This window comes from Rhinatrema bivittatum, chromosome 1, assembly GCF_901001135.1.
Source record: "Rhinatrema bivittatum chromosome 1, aRhiBiv1.1, whole genome shotgun sequence".
NCBI classification, from domain to species: Eukaryota; Metazoa; Chordata; class Amphibia; order Gymnophiona; family Rhinatrematidae; genus Rhinatrema; species Rhinatrema bivittatum.
Window position 1 is genome coordinate 418,329,958 of NC_042615.1, and position 24,856 is coordinate 418,354,813.

Here is a 24,856-nt window from a genome sequence, read left to right on the forward strand (position 1 = left end):
ACCAATAGTCCATCCAGTCTACCCAGCAAGCTTCCCATTGTAGTATCTGCCATGTATTAGTCAGTTGTGACAATAAAAGCCAGAAAGATGCTTAGCTGCATAGGGAGAAATGGATCCTACATATATAGCATGCTTTGTTCAGTTCTTACCAGTCTTGTTTGTTTTGTTTATCTTGATTAGATTGTAAGCACTAAATAGCAGGTATATGTCTCTGTTCAGTGATGCATATATCTGGTAATATTAATTAATATACCCTATTATTACTAGTTGTGTAATTGAAATGTATTTTTATAATCTGTGTGCTATTTTCCTCATTAGATATTTAATAACCTTCCTGTTCCTGATTAGGTTAGAACTTCAAAGCATTGTGACCATCACGTTTTAAGGGTAAAATGGTTTATTAGGTGGATGTGAATTATTTAATGAACTACAAATAAAAGCCTTAATCTTATAACTGTGGAATTTGTACATATTATAGAAATAAATGTATGTGTTTGTTTTACAGGGGAAAGAGGAGTTGACTGGTCCATTGGTGATAAGGATTTAGAGGTAACAAATTGCCTAATGTTCTTGCTGGTGGTTATCTTTTTTGGCATGATGCAGTTCTGCCTTTCCTAGCAAAACAGTTAAATTTATCAACCAGCCAGTTATAGGCACATACAATTTAGTATTTAGTAATGTAGTATTTTCTTAGCAAATAAGGTATAAGCATATATAAGTAATGTGGTACTTCCAACTAGTCATCAAATGTAACAGTATACAGGCAATTAGAATAAAACGGTATTTGGGTATTTGAGGCCTTGCTAGTAGAAATTTGTGGTCGCTGTTATTGTCATTGCTGTCAGTTCTATGTTATTCTCCTTTTTTATAATGTTAGGCTTCAGATCACTCCTTGTCAACCCATGCCAATATATACTTTTATCAAATGAAAAGTTAACAGTAGAGCACTGATACTTATAGCCCCTAGTTTCCTATGGCAAATCAGGGATAGATTCTGCAGCAAGAGAGAGAAAATTGTGCAATATGTTTTCTGAAATTCTGTGGTTCAGTTGCATAAATTTGAACCATTTTGTAATTCAAATCTTCTTTGTGTGTGTGTATGTGTGTGTGTGTGTGTGTGTGTATATATATATATATATATATATATATATATATATAATTTATTTATTTAAAAGTTTTTATATACCGCGGCACGTTCCAAACATCACCTCGGTTTACAATAAACATAATTTAGCAACAAGCTTTACAATCAATTTAGAAAGAACGAGCATATATCGCATGAGGTAAAAGAACATAGCAGTAAATCAACATATATTACAATTGAATCTGGCCTAACCTCCTAGTAGAAACTATTTGTAATTAGATACAACCAAGCAAATGCAGTAAGAGGAGTAAGGATTGGGATGTATTTGGAGTGGGGCAAGAAAATGAATGAAGAACATTGTGTATTCAGTTATTACCAGAGCGAGATGATATTAGAGATAAATTGTGTGAAAGGAGAGGCGAAGGGGGGGACAGCAGTTTTAGTGAGAGGGTGGTCATTATGTATTGGCTTGTCTGAAGAGCCAAGTTTTTAAATTTTGTTTTCCTAGCGTGTAGCAGATGGACTCAAAACAAGTGGGTATAGTGTGCTCGTGCTAGCAGTTGGAGACGGATCTGACGTCAGCACGGGGTACATATACCCCCACAGGAAGTGCAGCAACTCAGTAATTTCCGTCTCCAAAGCAGTTTGGAGCTACCTGAAGACGAGCCCCGCACTCCTGCGGTGATACCATTCGGTCCCTCCCCCAGTTGAGTTTCCTGAGGTCATTTCCGTGGTCCCTCGGAGGTAAGAGCCTCGGTCTGGTGGCCGACTCGCGGCAGGGACCTAGCCCCCGAGTGAGAAGGGCTCGGGCGCGGCATAGAGGCAGCCTCGGTCCCGGTGAGGACTTGGCCCCCGAGCGAGACGAGTTCGGGCGCGGCCTAGAGGCAGCGGGTGCACTTCCTCGAGCGTGGCGGTGACGGTAATCACCCTCTCCCCCCGCAGCCGGAGACCGCCCGGGTCGCAGCCGGGAAGCGCCGAAGACAAGGTAAGTCGTTCATCTTTACTTGCTGGTCTCCGAGGAAGCGAGGATTAGCGGGGTCTGCCTACGTGGCAGCCCGCCAAGGAGGTCGCCATTTTGCCTGCCTGCTCGCCGTCGCCATCTGCCCTGGTTCATCGCCTCGCTCTAGTGCTCAGGCCAGACTGAGTGCATAGGCGACGGGCGTATATGTTGGGCGCCCAAAAATACTTGGGCGCATATTCGATAGAGGCGTACATTGAAGTCACCTTGATTCATGTTGATAGGCACACGTTGCTAACACTGATGGGAGCACGTTGCTAAGCGCACGCTGATAGGCGCACGTTGCTAAGCGCACGCTGATAGGTGCCCGTTGCTAAGCGCCCGTTGATAGGCGCCCGTTGATAGGCACACGTTGATAAGAGCCCGTTGATAGGCGCACGTTGATAGGCGCACGTTGATAAGCGCCCGTTCATAGGCGCATGTTGATAAGAGGCCGTTGATAGGCGCACGTTCATAGGCGCACGTTGATAAGCGCCCGTTCATAGGCGCAGATTGATAAGCGCACGTTCCTAGGCGCACGTTGATTGGCGCAAGTGGACAGGCGCACGTGGATAAGCGCATATTAGTAGACGCACAGCTGTCGCGCATATTACAAGGCACATACTCCAGCTGGGAGGAGATAACAGACTAGATGGAGCGTAAGAGAGCCCATGCGTCCGCAGAGCTGTCACCTCCAGAAGCAGGCATAAGAGCTCTAAGCCTCTGCTCAGCATGCAACCTCAGAGCCACACTGAGCGAGGATGCAGACTCCCTATGTGCCCAATGTGAGGAGGCCCTGGGAGTTCCAGGCCAGGACCGGTCCCAGCCCAGCGTACTTGCCAGTTCCTCAGGGAACACCCCGGACTTAGCAGGGGTGTTCCCTGAGCAGCCAGGGAACCCGAGGGACGTGGTGCCCCTAAGGCCAGATACTGCTTCGTTCTCCTGGGTGGAATTATTCAAGGGGATTCACGCCTTTGTCAAAATGCAGTCTGATCCCCAAATGGGTCCATACGTACCGGATGACCCGGCCCCTGGACCCTCAAGGCCTAGGCACGACCACCCGGAAGCCCCACTTATGGGGATTCAGATTGCTCTGAGGAAGATGACGAGCCCCCCGAGGAGGGAGAACTTCCCTCGGGGATAGAACCATATCGGACCATGAGACGCTTCTTTCTGAAAGAGGATCTCCCAGGCCTGGTCTCTCAATGCCTGTCGGAACTGGCTATCCCGGGCCAGGACACCCCAGGGGAACCTAGAATGAACCCCCTGCTAGAGGGCCTGCGGCAAATGGCTCACCATTTTCCCCTCCTACAAGCAGCACAGCAGCTAATCGATCTGGAATGGAATGCACCAGAGGCCTCATTCAAAGGGGGTCGGGCCTTGTCTGGCATGTACCCCCTGGACCCGGCGACCAAGGAGCTGCTGGCGTGCCCCAAGGTAGACGCCATAGTTAGCACAATTGTGAAGCGCACCACCATTCCGGTGGAAGGGGGAGCGGCCCTCAAGGACGCACATGACCGGCGCGTGGACGCTATTCTGAAACAAGCCTTTGAGGTGGCAGCCATGTTCCTACGAATTGCGACCTGCTGCACCGTGGTGACGCGTTCCTGTTTATCACAAGCTAGGAACAACACCCCGGGAGAAGAAATGGAATCAGCTCTCTCGTTCCTCACTGACGCAGCCTCCGACCTAGTCCATACGGCAGCCAAAGGAGTGTCATCCTCAGTGGCAGCCAGGAGACAGCTCTGGCTGCGAAATTGGTCAGCCGACTCCTCCTCCAAGACACGCCTCACAAGAATGCCCTTTAAGGGATCCCTCCTGTTCTGCAGCGATCTCGAGAAACTGGCTAATAGATGGGGCGCCTCTCCATTACCCCGTCTACCAGAAGACAGGTCAAGGAGGAGCCAGCGTCCTTTTCCTAGGCTGTCCAGAGGTAGAAACTCTCAGCGCTTCAACCCTTACAGGGCTCGCTACCAAGCACCTCGTTCTCAGGCCAGGAACCAGTCCTTTCGGACCAAGCACAACAAGAGGAGAACCAGCTCTGTTTCAGGTCCCGGCCGCACCCCACAATGAGAATCAGCCGACCCATCTGGGGGAAGAAGCCATAGGGGGCAGGCTAACCCTATTCTACCGCAGGTGGGTCGAGATTACCTCGGACCAGTGGGTCCTCGCCATCATCCGAGAAGGGTATTACCTGGACTTTCCTCGGCTCCCTCCAGACAAGTTTGTGAAATCTCCTTGTCCACCCCTCAAGAGGGGGGCACTGGAAGCTACCTTGCGGAGGCTCCTGTCCCTAAACACCATAATCCCAGTGCCTGCATGGGAGATAAATTCTGGGCATTATTCCATTTATTTCATAGTACCCAAGAAAGAGGGCACTTTCAGGCCCATCCTGGACCTCAAGTCAGTCAACCGACACCTACGGGTCCCCAGCTTTCGCATGGAAACTCTGCGGTCAGTCAGAAGTGCAATACAACCAGGGGAGTTTCTCACATCCCTGGACCTGTCAGAAGCCTACTTGCATATCCCAATCCATTGGGATCACCAGCGCTATTTACGCTTCAAAGTCCTGAGCCAACACTTCCAGTTCCGAGCTTTACCCTTCGGGTTAGCCACCGCGCCGCGGACCTTTACCAAGGTCATAGTAGTAGTGGCGGCATCACTCAGGAAGGAAGGAATTCTCGTCCATCCCTACCTGGACGATTGGCTGATCAGGGCAAAATCACCGGAGGAGAGCCACCAGGCAACCAACAGAGTTATATCTCTTCTGGAAAGCCTAGGATGGGTAGTCAACACAAACAAGAGTTCCCTACAGCCTTCCCAGTCGCTGGAATACCTAGCAGTCCGATTCGACACCCAGGAAGACAAGGTCAGCCTGACCTCCAAGAGGAGATCAAAACTCCGGAATCGTCTGCAGGCCCTGCTGAGCGCCACCCGGCCCACAGCTTTGGATTACCTACAGGTCCTCGGCCTCATGGCATCCACTCTGGAGGTGGTACCATGGGCGCGGGCTCATATGAGACCATTACAATGCGCCCTCCTATCTCGGTGGAGCCCACGATCACAGAACTACACCATACACCTACCTCTACCAGCCAGAGTGCTGAATCAGCCGTATGGCCGGCGCCATTTTGCCGTATGGCAAAACGATTCGAGTTTAGGAGGTCATTCCCGGACCCCCGCTGGACTTTTGGCAAGTCTTTTGGGGGTCAGGAGGCCCCCCCAAGCTGGCCAAAAGTCCCTGGGGGTCCAGCGGGGGTCCGGGAGCGATCTCCTACGCTCCTGACGTCGGGGGACAAAAAAACAAAATGGCGCCGGCGCTACCTTTGCCCTGCTGTCATATGACAGGGCAAAGGTAGCGCTGGCGCCATTTCTACAACGCACCAGAAGCCCGAGAGTAAAAGATCACACCGGGACCCTTCCTCTGGACCCCAGGTAATTTAAGGCATTTTGGGGGGGTTCGGGAGGGTGGGGGATTTATTTTAAAGGGTCGGGGTGGGTTTTAGGGATGTTTTAGTGTGTCGGTTTTCCTGCCCTCCCCCGATTTACGATTTACACGATATTTTAAAAAACAAAACCGCGACGATAAGATTCCCTCCCCCCCCTCCAGCCGAAATCGATCGTTAAGACGATCGATCACACGATTCACATCTCTAATATATATATATATATATATATATATATATATATACAGTATATGTTGGAATTGGTGGCATCTGTCAATGTAGTTTTGGCAGTGGCTGCAAGGAGGAAGGGTGATAGTGTGCATTTTTCTGTTGAAAATATGCAGACTTTAAGAATAGAGAATGCTGTTTGCAATTTACACGTGTTGTCAATGAATGCTGAGAAGACAGGGTAAAGAAGCAGCAGCCATCATGTGCTGGAGGATGCCAGTATTAAGGGTGAATTTGCCCATGCAGGCTGTAGGAGAGACAATGTGGCAGTCTGAGAGGTATTTCAACTTAACTTTACATATTTTCAGTTTATACCTGATGCATCCACATCCTTATTCCTTTCTAATAGAAACATAGAACATGATGGCAGATAACGACCATTCTGCCCATCCACATCTGCTCAGCTGTATCATACCTTACTGTCCTCTGTGCTTGTCCCATGCCTTCTTGAATTTTGATATGGTTCTAGTAATTTCCACCACTTTCTCAGTGAGGCAGTTCTATGAGTTGTCCACCCTTTCTGTAAATTAATATTTTCTTAGATTACCCCTGAGTCTATCCCTTTTTACACTTGTCCTCTCTTTCCCAAGCCTCCTGTTGCAAGAGATCTGCTTCCTGCACATGTATTCCTTGACGGTATTAAAATGTCTCTTTCATATCTCTCCTTTCCCTCCAGGATACAAATGTTTAGATCTGTGTCTGTTCCTATATGCTTCATAATGAAGACCATTGACCATTTTAGCAGCTGCTCTCTGGACCGACTGTATTCAGTTTACATTGTTTATGAAGGTGCAGTCTTCAGAATTTTACACAGTACTCCAATTGAGGATTCACCAGGGACTTTTGTGTGCAAATCTTTTTATTAATTTTCACAATTATAAATGTATAACATAGAAACTATCACTAAGGTGATGCATGTTTTTTCCCATAGATAAGCAGCATGAATTAGCCATGCTGTCTGGGATGTCCTCCGAGCGGCTAGGTGGCGGAGCTCTCATAGAACACTGAGTTTTTTCAATGTGGTGGCCTGCGTGGATCTTCCCATGCTGCCCTGGTCTCCTCCTGTTCTTCATGTAGGGAAATCTCAAACCATTGTTACTTCCCCACCCTTCTTAGTGTGAAGATTTCTTATTGGGATTATCTTGAGAAATTTCAACAATCGTGTGCAGCTCTTCCCATGGACAGTACATTGTACAAACGCCACTAGCTCAACATGTTTCACTGACTGAGCTTCTTCTGGGGGTGGATAATTTAACCAAAGTCACCTGCATATTGTCATACTTTGAAGGGAGTCAGGTAGCCTACTCACAAAATGAACAATCACCCGCCATTTTGTAAATATATTAAAAAGCACTGATCCAAGTACAGATCCCTGAGGCACTCTATTATTTACCTTTTTCCACTGAGAAAACTGACCATTTAATCCTACTCTGTTTCCTGTCTTTTAACCAGTTTGCAGTCCATAAAAGGACATCGCCTCGTATCCCATTACTTTAATTTCCTTAGACATCTCTCATGAGGGACTTTATCAAACGCCTTATGAAAATCCAAATATACTATGTCTACTGGCTCACCTTTATCCATATGTTTATTAACCCCTTCAAAAACCCTTACATGTTTATTAACCCCCTCATGTAAGGCAAGACTTTCCATGGGTAAATCCTTGCTGGCTGTGTCCCATTGATCTATGTCTATCTATATGTTCTGTGAGTTTGTTCTTTAGAACAGTTTCCACAATTTTTCCTTGCACTCAAGTCAGGCTCACCAGTCTATACTTTCCTGCATCACCCCTGAACCCTTTTTAAATATCAGGGTTACATTGGCTTCCCTCCAGTCTTCAGGTACAATGGACAGTTTTAATGATAGATTACAAATTACTAGTATTAGGTCTGAAATTTCATGTTCATGAAGATGAAAACTATGATACTGTTTGGACTGTAAGAGAGCCTTGACTTTCTGTCTGGAGCAGACTGAAGCCCTTAGAAAGTGTACTCGGCTTTTAGTTTCTATGGTCACCAACAAATCTGGGTTTGCTGTTGCCAAATGCACCCCCTCAAATTGGCTAGTAGATTTCATCTTCTCCTGCTATGCCCAGGTTATTCTAAATCTAGTGGGCCATGTCATGGCTCATAGTGTTCTTAGCCCACCTACGATTAGTCTCTGTAGAGGAGTTCTGCAAGGCTGCAACATGGTGTTCTTTCCACACATTCACATTGTACATTTGCTTGGATAGGGTCTTCCAATGCAATACTAAGTTTGGCCAGTCTATTCTGCAGAATCTCTTTGAGGTATAGAACCCAACTCCATCCCCCTAGGGCTGTTATTTTGGTTCTAGGCTGCCCCTCTGAAAAAAAGTAATAAGAAAATGTAAAAATGGCCTGTTGCCACTGAAAACAATTTTGCCCTTTGGCACAGTTTTGATTTCCCTTTTTTCATTCGGGGAAGTGTGTAGCTACAGATTCCCCATGTGTGAGAATCCTCGGAGACAGCAGAGATGCTTTCCTGTAGTAGCTGTCTCGAGGACAGCAGGATGTCATTCTCTTGAAACCCATCTATCTCCCTTTGGAGTTGGTTTCTCCAAAATTAAGCAAAGTATAGACTGAAGAAGCCCCTGCATGTACATGTGGTAGTATGGAATGCCACAAGTTTCTAGAAACTTTGAAATCAAATTTCCTTCCCAGGCTCCATCTGATGATGCCCCAATGTGTGAGGACTGACATCCTTCTGTCCTCAGAGAATACCTGTTACAAGTAAGCAACTCTTTTTTTTTTTTGGCAGCCCTATGAATTTGAGAATTACAATAGTCTGATTGTGTTGTAATCAAAGCATGAATAAGGAAGACTAAATAAAAATTTGGCCCAAATTATAAATAATTCAGCCTTCATCACATTGGACTTGCAGTGTTAAATAGGAATCAAGGTTTATGCCTATGATTTTTACTTCTTTACTGGCAAGATAAGGAGGAAGGAAATCAAAAAAGGACTCCTTAATCCAAAATACCTTTGTTTTCTGTGTTTCAAATTTAGTTTATTACATGTCATCCATTTCTGAATTGAGATTAGGCTCATAATTTTGGATCAATGTATCCCAAGTTCATAATAAATTTGTATGTCATCCGCGCATATCATAAAATTCAAATCCAGCACATCTGATAACCTGTGCAAGGGGCTTGCTACAAATATTAAAATGTATGGGGGGAGAGTACCAACCCTGGGGCACTCCAGACTGTAAATCCCATGGTTCAGAGTAGACATCACTATATAAATTCCCTTGCTTCCATTTAAAACTAAAATGAACCATTTCAATATAGAATTGAAGAAATAATGGCCCTTCAGTCGAATGATATATCATGGTCCTTGGAGATAATGTGATGTAGTGAGTTGCTCGGTGGTGCGGTAGAGGAGCTCTGGTGCCACTCCCGATTAACAGCAAAATCTAACAAAAATACCTTCTGTCCAGCAGAGTGAAGATTGTACCCAGGAAGTGGAAAGTTTGTGGCAGTGGTTCTGGTGTCTTTCCGGTTCAGTATGTTCACTCATTTGGCAAAGCAGGATAAAGACAGACCAAAAGGTGCAGTTCATAAAATGGCAGAGGTTCAGTCTGAGTTGAACTGGCAGAAATAGCTGCAATGAATTTTGTGATGGATTCAAAATTAGAAAAAAATGAATACCACAGTAATAGTGATGGAGTAAAAATTTATATAAATTTACACAGCGGTTTCAAGATCTTGAGACAGGAGCGACAGACACAAGTCTTGAAGTGTGTGAGCTGGAATTGTGATTTGCAGGCCTAGAAAACGCAGTACGTGCCACTCAAGAGAAAATGGAGGATTTGGAGAACAAGAGCCATAGAGATAATGTAAAGGTTCTCGGCATTTCGGAACATGTTCCTGAATTTAAATTACTGGAACTTTGCCATAGCTGGCTTTTGAAGGATCTTGGTTTGGAAGTGCGAGATACACAGGTATGAATCAAGGGAGTTCATAGCACTGGAGTCAGAGGAGCATTCTGGGATCATCTGAGACCTATTATGGCACAAGTGTTGGATTTCAACAATAAAGAGCAAATTATGAAAGCGTTTTGGCAAACATTGGAGCTGCAATATGAGGGAAGAAAGTGCTGATATTTGACAACTATTCAGCTTAAGTGGCAGCAAAATGCAAAGAAATGGCACCAATTTCTTCATTGGTATAGAAAAAGTTTGCGCTAATGTTTCTAGTGACCCTACGATTTACTTTGGAAGGACAGCAATGGAAATTTGATTCTAGGAGTGGCAAAGTAATTTTTGGATGCAACAGCAGCTGATTGAGAGGACATGGCCGCCAGCGGATCCCATCCCACTGGCAGCTGAAAAGAAGCAGAGGCTGCCAGCAAACTCCATTACACTGGTGGACGAAGAGAGGAGAGGACACAGTGGTTGCCAACGGACCCCCATCCTGCTGGCAGCTGAAAAGAAGAGGATATGAAGGCCGCCAGCAGACCCCATCCTGCTGATGAGTGTGTATGGAAGAAGAAAATTGAGTGAACATGCATGTGTGTGAGAGTCTGGGGAGTGAATGAGAGTGTGTTTGTGAGAATGAGCATATATACATGTGAAAGAGTAAGAGAGTGAATAGGCAAGTATGTGAGAAAGTTTGTGTTCATGGTGCTCCAATGTTGCCTCTAAGGATTGGTTGCTGTGAGCATAAAATTCATAGGCTTTTTGCATCAAAGAAAGTACAGAGCAATGAGCAAATATTTTGTACACAGAAATAGTCCTTAGAAGGAATATTGGTGGGCAGGGGTCTAACTAAACCTCTGGGGAGATTTGCCACATTGGGGGGGGAGGGCATACCAGAGACATCAGGGTGCATGTTGGCACAACTGAGATTGCATTAGAATAATACAGCTTGTTTTTTTCGCAGTGTTTTATTTGCATAGGATTATAATTTATGCATTAGCTGTTTTGCATGTATTTGTACATTTTTTGCATGGAAAGCAGCTAATTTCGATGGGGGGTGGATTTTTTATGCAAATATCATGCAATATCACCATGATATGCAATTAGTGCTCTATAAATGGCGTTTTAAACATAGAAATGATGGCAGAAAAAGACCAAACGGCTCATCTAGTCTGCCCAGCAAGCTCCCACACTTATTTTCCCATACTTATTTTCCCATACTTATCTGTCTCACCGACCACCAAGTTCAGGGCCCTTGTTGGCAACTGTCCAACTCAAACTTCCCGCCGCCACCGACACAGAGAGCAATGTTGGAGCTGCATCAAAGGTGAATCATAAGGCTTAATAGTTAACAGTAGTAACCGCCGCATCAAGCAAGTTTCCCCGATGCTTGTTTACCCAGACTGCACAGATCAATGCTTTGTTGAATGTTGTTTGAATGTAAATCCTCTTTTCCACATTTCCCCCTGCCGTTGAAGCAGAGAGCAATGCTATATATGCATTCAAAGTGAAGTATCAGGCATAATTGGTTTAGGGTAGTAACTGCCACAATAAGCAAGCTACCCAGACTGTGTAGTTCAGTCCTTATTGGTTGTTGTCTGAATGCAAATCCACTTTTCCTCATTTCCCCTTGCCGTTGAAGCAGAAAGCAATGTTGCAATTGCATTAACCGTGTGAAGGCTTATTGAGTAAGGGTAGTAATCACCAAGGAATAGCCACAATTCCAGCAAGCCACACCCCAATTGCTCTTCTCTTCATTTCCATCCTCTAGACTTTATGGATCCACAGTGTTTATCCCATGCCCCTTTGAAATCCTTCACAGTTTTAGTCTTCACCACTTCCTCTGGAAGGGCATTCCAGGCATCCACCACCCTCTCCGTGAAGTAATATTTCCTGACATTGGTTCAGAGTCTTCCTCCCTGGAGTTTCAAATAGTGACCCCTAGTTCTACTGATTTTTTTCCCAACGGAAAAGGTTTGTTGTTGACCATGGATCATTAAAACCTTTCAAGTATCTGAAAGTCTGTATCATATCACCCCTGCTCCTCCTCTCCTCCAGGGTATACATATTTAGGTTCTTCAATCTCTTCTCATAAATCATTTTATGAAGATCATCCACCTTTTTGGTCGCCCTTCTTTGGATCATCTCCTTCCTGTCTTTGTCCCATTGGAGATACGGTCTCCAGAACTGAACTCAGTACTCCAGGTTAGGCCTCACCAAGAACCCTGTACAAGGGGATCATCACTTCCTTTCTCTTACTAGATATTCCTCTCTCTATGCAGCCCAGCATTCTTCTGAATTTAGCTATCGCCTTGTCGTATTGTTTCACAAAATTCAGATCTTTAGACACTATCACCTTAAAGTCTCTCTTCTGCTCCGTGCACATCAGCCCTTCACCTCCCATCAAATATAGTTTTTTTGGATTTCCACACTCCATATGCATGACTCAGCATTTATTCAATGCCAAGAAGTGCAGATTTTCAAGTGTTAATTGCTCATCACGGCTTAGTAAATATTCCCCTAGGTTTGTACCCAAGGTAACAAAGAGTGAAGTGACTTGCCCAAGATCATTTCAAGTCTCCAAAAAAAAAAAAAAAAAAAGAAAAAAGAAAATTAGTGTAGACCTAGCTTGAATCCTTTTCACAATGTTGGAGAATTCGAGCTTCAATAGATTTCTATGCTGCACTGTGACAGAGTATATCAACAACAAGATGGCTCAGTTCTGCTCTCCATATCGAGCGGACGGTGACCCAGCCTCAGACGCCTTTGTCCGCAGCTGGGACCGCGGCCTTCTGTACTCATATCCTCCAGTCCCGCTAATGATGAAGACTTTCTTGAAGCTTCGCCAAGACTGGGGGACCATAATCTTGGTGACTCCACATTGACCAAGGCAGGTCTGGTTCACGCTACTAAGGGATCTCTCCCTCCAGGATCCGATCAGCCTGGGGATTCCTCTGATCTTATCACTCAGGATCAGGGCAGGCTGCGGCATCCCAACCTCTGGGCCTTGTCACTCATTGCCTGGATGTTGAGAGGCTGATTCTGTGGCCCCTTGACCTCTCGGATGATGTCTCTCAGGTCTTGGTGGCTTCCAGAAAGCATTCCAAAAGGAAGTCTTATGGGCAGAAGTGGAAGAGATTTTCGGTGTGGTGGGAGCATCGTGGCTTAGATCCCTTTTCTTGCTCCATTCACAATCTGCTTGATTATCTCTTCTACCTCTCAGAAACTGGTTTTTGAAAACTAACGCCGTTAGGGTGCACTTAGGGAGCACGATTGGAGCTTACCATCAGAGTATGGATGGCTCTTCCATATCCATGCAACCTTTGGTGAGTCACTTTGTGAGATCTGCTTCAGTTGAAACCTCTCCTGAAACCTCTTGTTGTGTCTTGGACCTCAACATAGTGTTGGCTCAGCTACTGAAGTCTCCTTCGAGCCACTGAGCTCCTGTGACCTGAAACTCCTGACCTGGAAGGTCATCTTTTTGGTGGCAGTCACTTCCATGCTCAGAGTCAGTGAGCTTCAGGTGCTGGTGACTTATCCTCCATACACAAAGATTTTTCATGACTGGGTGGTTCTCCGAGGGCACTCCAAATTCCTACCCAAGGTACTGTCAGAATTCCATCTCAACCAGATAGTGGGCCTGCCGACCTTTTTTCCCAAGCCTCACTTGCATCAAGGTGAGCAAGCCTTGCACAGTCTGGATTGCAAGAGGGCTTTAGCTTTCTATCTGAAGCAGACAGAAAGTCTTAGACAATCCATGCAACTCTTCATCTCTCTTGACAAGAACAGTTTGGGAATTGCTGTTCAATTGGTTAGCAGACTGCATCTCATTCTGTTATCTGCAGCTTGGAGGTCATGTCAAGGCTGATTCTGTCAGAACCATGGTGACTTTGGTGGCACATGTAAGGGCTGTGCCTACAGTGGAGATTTGCAGAGCTGTGACGTGGAGTGCCCTCCACATGTTCGCCTCTCACTATTGCCTGGATAGGGATGGTTGATGAGACAGTAGGTTCGGCCAGTCTGTCCTCTGGAAAGTTTTTCAGCTCTAAACCCACTTCTTCCTGCCTGGAGCCCCTTTTCAGGTTTAGACTGTCTCCCTCAGTTTCCAACAGCCCCTCTGTTGTTGTGCCCGTTGGCACGTTGTTTAGGTGTCTCTTGGTCGTTTTTGCCTTCGGGACAGTCTGTAGCTAGGGATTCACCCATGTATGAGGATTGCCATCCTGCTTGTCCTAGGAGAACGCAAAGTTACTTACCTGTAACAGGTGTTCTCCTAGGACAGCAGGATGTTAGCCCTCACCAAACCCACCCACCACCCCATGGAGTTGGGTTTCATGTATATTACTTCATGTAGGTTACTTCAATTAGTTTCAAAATAATAGAATATTCCTTTGTTCAATTTACGTCCTGTGGCTTCTACCAGCGCTATTATTGAATATTATGCTCTAAAGTTGTTGTATTAGTTCATAAATGATTTTTAGTTTCATCCGAAATCAGTTATTTGTATGTAAAACATTATATTAATTTATGGTTTACTATCTGTACTGCCGGTTATCGTATATACTTGTTATCTGTAAAGCCTGTTGCTAATTTTGGTTAATTGTAAACCGCGGTGATGTATCTTTTTACGTACTGCGGTATATAAAAACCTCTAAATAAATAAATAAATAAATGTATGTTATTTTATTTTTTCGTAATTCTATGTTACGAGACTGAAGAGAGACCCTGCGTGGACACGTGGGTTAGGGCATGCTGGGTGTGTTCAGTCTGCCAGTCAAAATTCTAGAAACTTTGACATCTGATGATGTCACTCATGTATGAGGATTAACTTCCTGCTGTCCTAGGAGAACACCTGTTACAGGTAAGCAACTCTGCCATCTTAGCCTAACTGAAAGCCCAAAGGAGCAGGAGGAAACTACCAGGTCAAAAATTAATATTTGATTGAATATCCACCAGAGATCACATCACTTACCTTTTGAAAAGCAAGAAGAAACAACTCCAAAACAGAAGCATTGAAAATGTAATTTCTGGTGCTTTTCATATTCCATTCCAATGGAATATGGTAGAGTAGAAGGAAATAAGGTGGCATGGCCTGGCTGCCATGGTTTTCCATAAGAGGAAAAGAAAATTTAATTATTTTCTTTTCATAGGAAATATTTGAAGCTATGTAGATAAAGGAGATGACCCAAAAATATACTTCTGCCCTGTACAGTATATATTTTTGGAGTGGAGGGCTCTGGAGGCAACTAATGCCATGGAATTGTATGTGTGATTACCCCCTAAAGTGCTAAAGCAAAGAGAGTAGTGTGTAGTAGCTTTGTCTTTTCCATACCCTGAACTTTTTTTTTTTTCAGATTTTGACATATACATCTTTTCAGCCCTGAATAAACCTTTTGTGCAGTTGATAGGCAACAAAATCTAAGTATTTAGTAGCATTAAAAAGTGGAAGTTGGGGGTCTTGTGATGCAGTGAGCTGAGAAGTTGTGTTGTCGAAGAGCTCTGGGCTCCACCCCTGCTATATATATCCTTAATAATCCTCTCAAAAAATCTTCATTATTGCTCATTTTCTGATGATCTGGTACTCTAAAGATTTCCTGCATCAGTTTGCATATCAGACCAAACTGGAAATGCTAAATCGTGAAAAGAAAAAGAAAAATTGAAACAGGTGGATGTCAGATGGCCAATGGGCAGAAAATTACAGGCCCATCAGTCTTAGATGATGCAGTTATTGCTTCGCTGACTTCAGCGGTGGTGAATGTTCTAGACCAAAAATTGGAAAAAATAAATCAAAATATAAATGAGCTGAATGAGACAATCTCAGACATAGGAAAATCAATGGATACTGTAGAAGCCAGAATCTCACTCGTGGAGGACATATCGCTCTCACTGAAAAGAAAAGGGTCTATGCTGGAAAAACAAGTCTCAGCACACGAAGAGAAAATCAAAGATCTTGAGAATAGATCTTGTCAAAATAATTTAAGAATAATTTGGCTGTCGGACTCTTTAATTGATGGTCTGTTGGTGGAAACCTTTCAGACCTGGCTCCCACAAGTGTTGCATCTGTCTATACTGGTCAGTAAGCTACAAATTGAATGCGCTCACTGAGCAGGTTCTAATTCATCTACAAATCCACAATCCAGTGGAGTACTGAAAGGAGTGGATCGCCTTGCTGGTGGCTAAAGAGAATTGGTAAGTACTGCATGGGGAAATTTTAGAACTTAAAATTTTTGGGAAGAAGTAAACTATTGGGGTATATTCTTTAGTGTGTTTGCTTGTATTAAATTATTAGTCAGAAGATAGGCATAAACCAGAAATGTGTGTGCTTTGTATTAAATAGCTAATTAGAAAGTAGGTATAAACCAGGAGTTTGTGTGTTTTATATTAAATAGCTAGCCAGAGGGCAGGCAAAAATCAGAAGTTTGTATATTTGTCCATTCCGGAGAAGGTTTTCAGATGAACTGAACCAAATCACAGTGAATCTGGAAGATGTGATAGGCCAAATTGGCAAACTGAAGAGTCATAAATCACCTGGACTGGATGGTATACACCCCAGGGTTCTGAAAGAACTAAAAAATGAAATTTTAGACATATTCCAGTTAATTTATGACTTATCATTAAAATCATCCGTTGTACCTGAAGACTGGAAGGTGCCAGTGTAACTTCAGTACCGTGAAAAATTGTGGAAACTGTTATAAAGAATAAAATCACAAAACAATAGACATGGTTTAATGGGACACAGCATGGATTTACCTAAGGGAAGTCTTGCCTCACAAATCTTTCATTCAAAGCACCACAACTGTTGCATATGTCCCAAGGCTTTTCATTTGAAGAATCAAAGGTTATCCCTTTTGGCGTCAGCTGTCTGCAATTAAAATGGAAAAGATTCATCTAAGGGAGGAATTGTCCAGATTTCAATTAACTTCCCCTTCCTTGAACCATCCAGTATATCTCGCCCATCTCCCACAGAGGTTTCTTTCAGAAACCCAGTAAAAAATGGTTTAAGGTGGGCTCTGGTAGAACAAGACATGTGACAGACACCCACCTTCCCCAACTTTGCAGCATCCTGTGCATCAACCCCCATTCCCAAAGCGATGTCAGATATCCAGGATTCAAAAACAAAGGAACAACTGCATAACAATGGGATCTGAAAGAACTATAAAATTGAATTTTCAGACCTATTAGTAAAAATTTGTAACCCATCATTAAAATCATCTGATGTACCTGAAGATTGGAAGATGGACAATATTTAAAAAGTGATCCAGGGGTGATCCAGGGAACTATAGACTGGTAAGGCTGACTTCAGTGCCAGGGAAAATCATGAAAACTGTTATAAAGAATAAAATCACAAAATATTTAGATAGACATGGTTTGATGGGTCACAGCCAGCATGGATTTACCCAAGGGAAGTCTTGCCTCACAAATCTAATTTTTTTGAAGTGGTGAATAAACATGTGGACAAAGGTGAACTGGCAGATGTGGATTTTCAGAAGGTGTTCGACAAAGTCCTGCATGAGAGGCTTCTAAGAAAACTAAAAAGTCAGCAGATAGGAGGTGATGGCTTTTTGTGGATTGCAAGTTAACAGACAAGAAACAGAGAGGATTAAATGGTCAATTTTCACAGTGGAAAAAGGTAAACATTGGAATGCCTCAGGGATCTGTACTTGGACCAGTACTTTTTAATATATTTATAAATGATCTGGAAAGGGGTACAACGAGTGAGGTGATCAAATTTGTGGATGACACAAAATTATGCGGAGTAGTTAAATCTCAAGCGGATTGTGATGAATTGCAGGAGGATCTTGCAAGACTTGAAGACTGGACTTCCAAATGGCAGATGAAATTTTACATGGACAAGTGCAAAGTGATGCATATAGGGAAAAATAATCCTTGTTGTAGTTAAACAATGTTAGGTTCTGTCTTAGGAGTTACCACCCAGGAAAGAGATCTAGGCTTCATAGTGGATAATGCATTGAAATCGTCAGCTCAGTGTGCTGTGGCGATCAAAAAAGCAAACAGAATATTAGGAATTATTAAGAAGGGAATGGAAAGTAAAACGGAGGATGTCATAATGCCTCTGTATTGCTCCATAGTGAGACTGCACCTTGAATACTGTGCAGTTCTGGTCACCGAATCTCAAAAAGGATATTGCTGCACTGGAGAAAGTACAGAGAAGGCCGACCAAAATGATAAGGAGCATGGAATAGCTGCCCTATTTGGACAAGTAAAATAAACCTCCCCCTCAAAGGCACAAAATATTACAAAAATCAGAAAAGGGGAGGTGCATAATACATGTATCTGAATTGACTATATTTTATGTTCTGAGACTCTGTTTGAGAGAATGAATGTATCCAGACTTGAAAATCTGGTGATTTCTGATCAAAGCCCTGTTTCCTGTTCATTGCCTAGTGGTGGATAAGTTCCTCTTTCTTCTTTGTGGATGCCACCCTATTTAGCTTTGGATAAAAATGTCCCTGAATTCTTGGTAAAATGTTGACAAGATTATGAACGACATAATGATATTTATAAAGATCTAATTCGATACTGGAAAGAGGGGAAAGCTGTGATGAGGGGAAACATTACTGGATATATCATTTGTCAAAAATGGAAACTGAATGCAGATATTTTGATATTAGATAAGCAGGTCAGGAGTAAGAAAATAATTTGGTTACAAAACGTCTTCTATGCTTCACAAACAGGGATAATTGATTGCTCGGCAGAGATTAAATGATCTGCTTCACTGTCAGACTGGATACTCTGTTCATTCTCTTCGGCATAAATTTTACCTTCATGGTAATTAGGTTAACTAGATGTTATTGAATCTCATCAAGAATCAACAGGGATCATGATTCACAGCGGGGATTAAAGATCAAGGTGGGCATCCATAATCTATCGGGCTTGGTAGTGTGTCTGTCAGTGCTCATGCATGTTCCCCAGCCTGTCGATAGATGGCGCAGGTGGCTCCCTGGCTGCCTTGGAGGCTCAAACACACCGTACAGCGGCCATGTCACAACACCAGCTACAAAATACCTACAGTACCTGAATGTAATCCACTTTGAAGTGCTGAAAAAAGTGTGAAAAGCGGAATATAAATGTAAATTAAAAAAAAAAAAAAAAAGGTACTCCTGGGGGAATTCAGCGCTACTGCGGAATGCAGATTTTGCACAGATTCCTCCTTCTCGCCAATTTCCTCCCTTGCCGGAAGACTATTCAAAACCGGAAGGACAGCAGCCATCGCGGGACAGACAGAAAATAGCAGAGGAGACCCTGGCATGTCGCGAACAGAGCACGTGCCACGCTCCGTTCGCGGCAATGATGAAGGCCTGACACTCTGTTTGCAGCGAAAAGGGAAGGCCCCCGTGTACCGCGATCGGTGCGCCTGGGCCTTCATCTTCGCCTTGAACGGTGTGGGTCCCGCGGCATGCCGGTGAGAGAGAATATGTGTCAGGGAGGGGAGGGAGGGTGAGAGAGAGCATTGTTGGGGGGGGGGGGGGGTGCCGGTGAGAGAGAATGTGTGTGAGACAGGAGAGATGGTGTGGGGGAGTGCGAGAGACAGCTTGGTAAATAAACTTTGCCAGCCCTGGCTTTATCAAATGTGCCTCCTCGTCCCTTGCTCTGGGTGAAAACAATTTCGTTTTTCCTTTTCAGCTAACACTTCCATACAAGAGCATATGTGCCAATAAAAAGGCTCGCTGCCCGGGCTTAGAACGGGTACAGTTGCTAGTATAATTATGTCCCAATAAAAATATGCTCAGTATTTAGAGAATTCTTTGCCACATTATATGCAGGTGATCCAGTGAATTCAGCACACAGAGCAGAGTTTTCTGAAGAATGTTTGCTTTCCCCACATTGCAGAAGCAGACTCATGTCGGTTAAATGCCCCATTTACATCCTTCAAAATCTTACAGGTGATAACAAGATTTAAAATGCTTCAAGGCACCGGGTCCTGATGTGTTCGACCGGACATATTAAAACTCTTAATAGAATTTGTTCCAGTTAGTGTGGAAAGGGAAAAAACCCAAGACATCTTTGGCTAAATTGATGCTTCTCAAGAAAGAGGAGGGATTAAATTTACCTAATTTCAAATTCTATAACATGGCATGTTTGTTGAGGTCCTTGGGGGATTGGCTTCTACATACTAATTTATATATAGATATAGAATATGAGACACAGATGTTGACAGCTCTTAATTTATGCATGTCTTTTCACCAGAGGTCAGAGTGCATTTTTGGGTTCTTCTGTCTCCCTTATAATCTCTTTAAGATGGAGAGCATGGAGGTTTGTGCGAGAGAAAATGTAACTTTCTCCTTGTATGTTGGGGTTTATCCCATTAGTGGGTAATATCAATTTTCCCCCCATAACATCTATACTAGATATCAAGATTTACAAATACAGGGATTCCAAACTATTTCTCACTTTCTCAATGCAGATGAAACCCAGAAACAGTCGTTTATGATCTGTAAACAAAAGATGGCCCTAAGTAATTTGTATCGCTTTCTTTATTTACAAATTTAACATTATGTATTTTCTTTACTGAAAAAGGTTTCATCACCTTTAACCTCCAAAGATTTTAAAGTTTTGCTTCAGTTATATAAAAGGAAGCATTTATCTTTGTTATATCGGTATCTTCATGCCATTGATTGGAAGTTTTAGCTGAGAGTTGGTGGAATGACCTTGATTATAATGTTCTTACTAAAGATATTAGAGAAAGTTTAATAATGATATCCAGATATTCTGAAAATGTCATAATTAGAGAACCTCAATTTGTATTATTCAAATAATAATTATAACTCCAATCCAGTCTTATAAGACAGAATATACAGATTCTACGGCCTGTAGGAAATGTTTTCAGGAGTAAGCTACTTTTTTTCATTGTCTGTGGGACTGTCCAGTAATTGCCTGATTTTGGCATTCAGTTATTGATGGCTTGGATGAGCATGATGAAGTATCCTGTACCTATGATTAGCTCATTCTTTCTTTTGGGTCTTAATGTGAACCGTCTGTTTTTTAAATACCCTCATAAGCTTTTTCTGCTCAAAGCTGCGCTTGTATTGAAACACTGTATCTTATTACCTTCTTGGGGAAAATAAGCCACCAGATTCATCGTATGAGATGTTACAGTTAGAATTTCACACTGCTATTTTGTTCACTGACTAGAAACATCAATTGTTCTTAGACATCTGGATTCCTTACTTTAAGAAGTTGCCCAGTGAGAAACAATCTCTTTATATCTTCAAATCTATGGCTGTGAAATAAGGACTCATGAAAGGGGATCAGCCAAAATGATTCCTCATGAATGTGAAGATTTGAGTATCCAATTGCAATTGTGGAATATGGGTTCCTCAGACTGAATTTTTCACAATTATAAGGCAGTCCATCTGGGAGGGGTGGGTTGAATAAGGGGGGTTATGGGGGTAGGAAGGTACTAAATTGGGATAAAATGATGTAATGGTTTTCTTTTTTTGTATTCGCTATTATATAAATGTGTGCTGTTGCATTGTGAATAAACAGTATTACAAAGAAAAAAAAGTAGAAGTCCAAAACTCTGGGGGCAGACCACACTAGGCACAGAGAATTCTTTATTTCAGCACAGTGTAACTTTTTTTTTTTCTTGGTTTTGTCTCTTTCTTTTTTCCAGGCCCAGATTGGTAACTGTGTTCCTCAGAGACGAGCTAACCGATACTACACAGTGGACAAAAATATTATCTGTCGAAATTGTGATAAACGAGGTCATCTTTCCAAAAACTGCTCTGCTTCAAGGGTAAGTGTAGAGAATGTCGCAATGACAGAGAGGAGCAGTCGGGAGGAGGTGTGGTGCTTTATGTCCGGGATGGCATAGAGTCCAACAGGATAAACATCCTACATGAGACTAAATACAAAATTGAATCTTTATGGGTAGAAATCCCTTGTGTATCAGGGAAGACTACAGTGATAGGGGTGTACTACCATCCACCTGGTCAAGATGGTGAGATGGACAGTGAAATGCTAAGAGAAATTAGGGAAGCTAACCAAATTGGTAGTGCAGTAATAATGGGAGACTTCAATTACCCCAATATAGACTGGGTAAATGTATCATCGGGTCACGCTAGAGAGATAACGTTCCTGGATGGAATTAATGATAGCTTTATGGAGCAATTGGTTCAGGAACCGACGAGAGAGGGAGCAATTTTAGATCTAATTCTCAGTGGAGCACAGGACTTGGTGAGAGAGGTAACGGTGGTGGGGCCGCTTGGCAATAGTGATCATAATATGATCAAATTTGATTTAATGACTGGAAAAGGAACAGTGTGCAAATCCAAGGCTCTCGTGCTAAACTTTCAAAAGGGAAACTTTGATAAAATGAGAAAAATTGTTAGAAAAAAACTGAAAGGAGCAGCTACAAAAGTAAAAAATGTCCAAGAGGCATGGTCATTGTTAAAAAATACCATTCTAGAAGCACAGTCCAGATGTATTCCACACATTAAGAAAGGTGGAAAGAAGGCAAAACGATTACCGGCATGGTTAAAAGGGGAGGTGAAAGAAGCTATTTTAGCCAAAAGATCTTCATTCAAAAATTGGAAGAAGGATCCAACAGAAGAAAATAGGATAAAGCATAAACATTGGCAAGTTAAATGTAAGACATTGATAAGACAGGCTAAGAGAGAATTTGAAAAGAAGTTGGCTGTAGAGGCAAAAACTCACAGTAAAATCTTTTTTAAATATATCCGAAGCAGAAAGCCTGTGAGGGAGTCAGTTGGACCGTTAGATGATCGAGGGGTTAAAGGGGCACTTAGAGAAGATAAGGCCATCGCGGAAAGATTAAATGATTTCTTTGCTTCGGTGTTTACTGAAGAGGATGTTGGGGAGGTACCCGTAATGGAGAAGGTTTTCATGGGTAATGATTCAGATGGACTGAATCAAATCACGGTGAATCTAGAAGATGTGGTAGGCCTGATTGACAAACTGAAGAGTTGTAAATCACCTGGACCGGATGGTATACACCCCAGAGTTCTGAAGGAACTAAAAAATGAAATTTCAGACCTATTAGTAAAAATTTGTAACTTATCATTAAAATCATCCATTGTACCTGAAGACTGGAGGATAGCAAATGTAACCCCAATATTTAAAAAGGGCTCCAGGGGCGATCCGGGAAACTACAGACCGGTTAGCCTGACTTCAGTGCCAGGAAAAATAGTGGAAAGTGTTCTAAACATCAAAATCACAGAACATATAGAAAGACATGGTTTAATGGAACAAAGTCAGCATGGCTTTACCCAGGGCAAGTCTTGCCTCACAAATCTGCTTCACTTTTTTGAAGGAGTTAATAAACATGTGGATAAAGGTGAACCAGTAGATATAGTATACTTGGATTTTCAGAAGGCGTTTGACAAAGTTCCTCATGAGAGGCTTCTAGGAAAAGTAAAAAGTCATGGGATAGGTGGCTATGTCCTTTCGTGGATTGCAAACTGGCTAAAAGACAGGAAACAGAGAGTAGGATTGAATGGGCAATTTTCTCAGTGGAAGGGAGTGGACAGTGGAGTGCCTCAGGGATCTGTATTGGGACCCTTACTGTTCAATATATTTATAAATGATCTGGAAAGAAATACGACGAGTGAGATAATCAAATTTGCAGATGACACAAAATTGTTCAGAGTAGTTAAATCACAAGCAGATTGTGATAAATTGCAGGAAGACCTTGTGAGACTGGAAAATTGGGCATCCAAATGGCAGATGAAATTTAATGTGGATAAGTGCAAGGTGATGCATATAGGGAAAAATAACCCATGCTATAATTACACAATGTTGGGTTCCATATTAGGTGCTACAACCCAAGAAAGAGATCTAGGTGTCATAGTGGATAACACATTGAAATCGTCGGTGCAGTGTGCTGCGGCAGTCAAAAAAGCAAACAGAATGTTGGGAATTATTAGAAAAGGAATGATGAATAAAACGGAAAATGTCATAATGCCTCTGTATCGCTCCATGGTGAGACCGCACCTTGAATACTGTGTACAATTCTGGTTGCCGCATCTCAAAAAAGATATAATTGCGATGGAGAAGGTACAGAGAAGGGCTACCAAAATGATAAGGGGAATGGAACAACTCCCCATATGAGGAAAGACTAAAGAGGTTAGGACTTTTCAGCTTGGAGAAGAGATGACTGAGGGGGGATATGATAGAGGTGTTTAAAATCATGAGAGGTCTAGAACGGGTAGATGTGAATCGGTTATTTACTCTTTCGGATAGTAGAAAGACTAGGGGGCACTCCATGAAGTTAGCATGGGGCACATTTAAAACTAATCGGAGAAAGTTCTTTTTTACTCAACGCACAATTAAACTCTGGAATTTGTTGCCAGAGAATGTGGTTCGTGCAGTTAGTATAGCTGTGTTTAAAAAAGGATTGGATAAGTTCTTGGAGGAGAAGTCCATTACCTGCTATTAAGTTCACTTAGAGAATAGCCACTGCCATTAGCAATGGTTACATGGAATAGACTTAGTTTTTGGGTACTTGCCAGGTTCTTATGGCCTGGATTGGCCACTGTTGGAAACAGGATGCTGGGCTTGATGGACCCTTGGTCTGACCCAGTATGGCATTTTGTTATGTTCTTATGTCAATAATCACATAGTTTTAAGGGAAGCTGAATCTTTCTGATGAGCTTCATACATTTCAGAAAGCTATTGTCCACATTATCACAATCTGGAGTTTGTTGTGTATTAGTTCCTCTCCTTAAGAATATAAGAACTATGTTTTAATAAAGTCTATTAAGAATTTTTTTTTTTTTTTTTGCAAAAATCAAAACAGGGAAGCACCATTATAGGTCTCTGCAAACTTCTGTTCTGAAATTTGTGAAGTCACACTGTTCCTAAGAATCTTCGTTACTCATAGGCTTGGTGAATCTAAATCTGTATGAAACATATTGATGTGTTTTTAATACTTATAAATGATTTAATTTGATTACCATTGTTGATTTGTAGGTTCATAACTCAGTTTTAATTGTTAGTACAGTCCTTCCTTGGATTTAAGCCACAATAGGTTCCTGAAAATCATGTTTTAAGTTGAAATCCTTTTCCATAGGAAACACTGTTATACATGGGGGATTGATTCTAGAACTGAGGCTCAGTCCCTAATTTTCTGCAAGCTAAGAAGGAAAAGGAACTTTCCTTATTCATTATTAGTTAGCAAGATGT

At 42.7% G+C, this 24,856-nt stretch overlaps 1 protein-coding gene across 10 annotated transcripts in view; it reads left to right on the plus strand.

Moving 5' to 3' along the window:
- ZCCHC7 (zinc finger CCHC-type containing 7) overlaps positions 1-24,856 on the plus strand; it is a 644,974-nt gene that overhangs the window by 250,710 nt on the left and 369,408 nt on the right. For all 10 annotated transcript variants that reach the window (XR_003856957.1, XM_029602957.1, XM_029602941.1 and 7 more), the window contains 2 exons: positions 506-549; positions 21,327-21,449. Coding sequence is in view for 9 of the 10 variants with exons in the window: in XM_029602957.1 (XP_029458817.1) it covers positions 506-549; positions 21,327-21,449 (167 nt within the window). In the remaining variant the exon portion in view is untranslated. The remainder of the gene's footprint in view (positions 1-505; positions 550-21,326; positions 21,450-24,856) is intronic.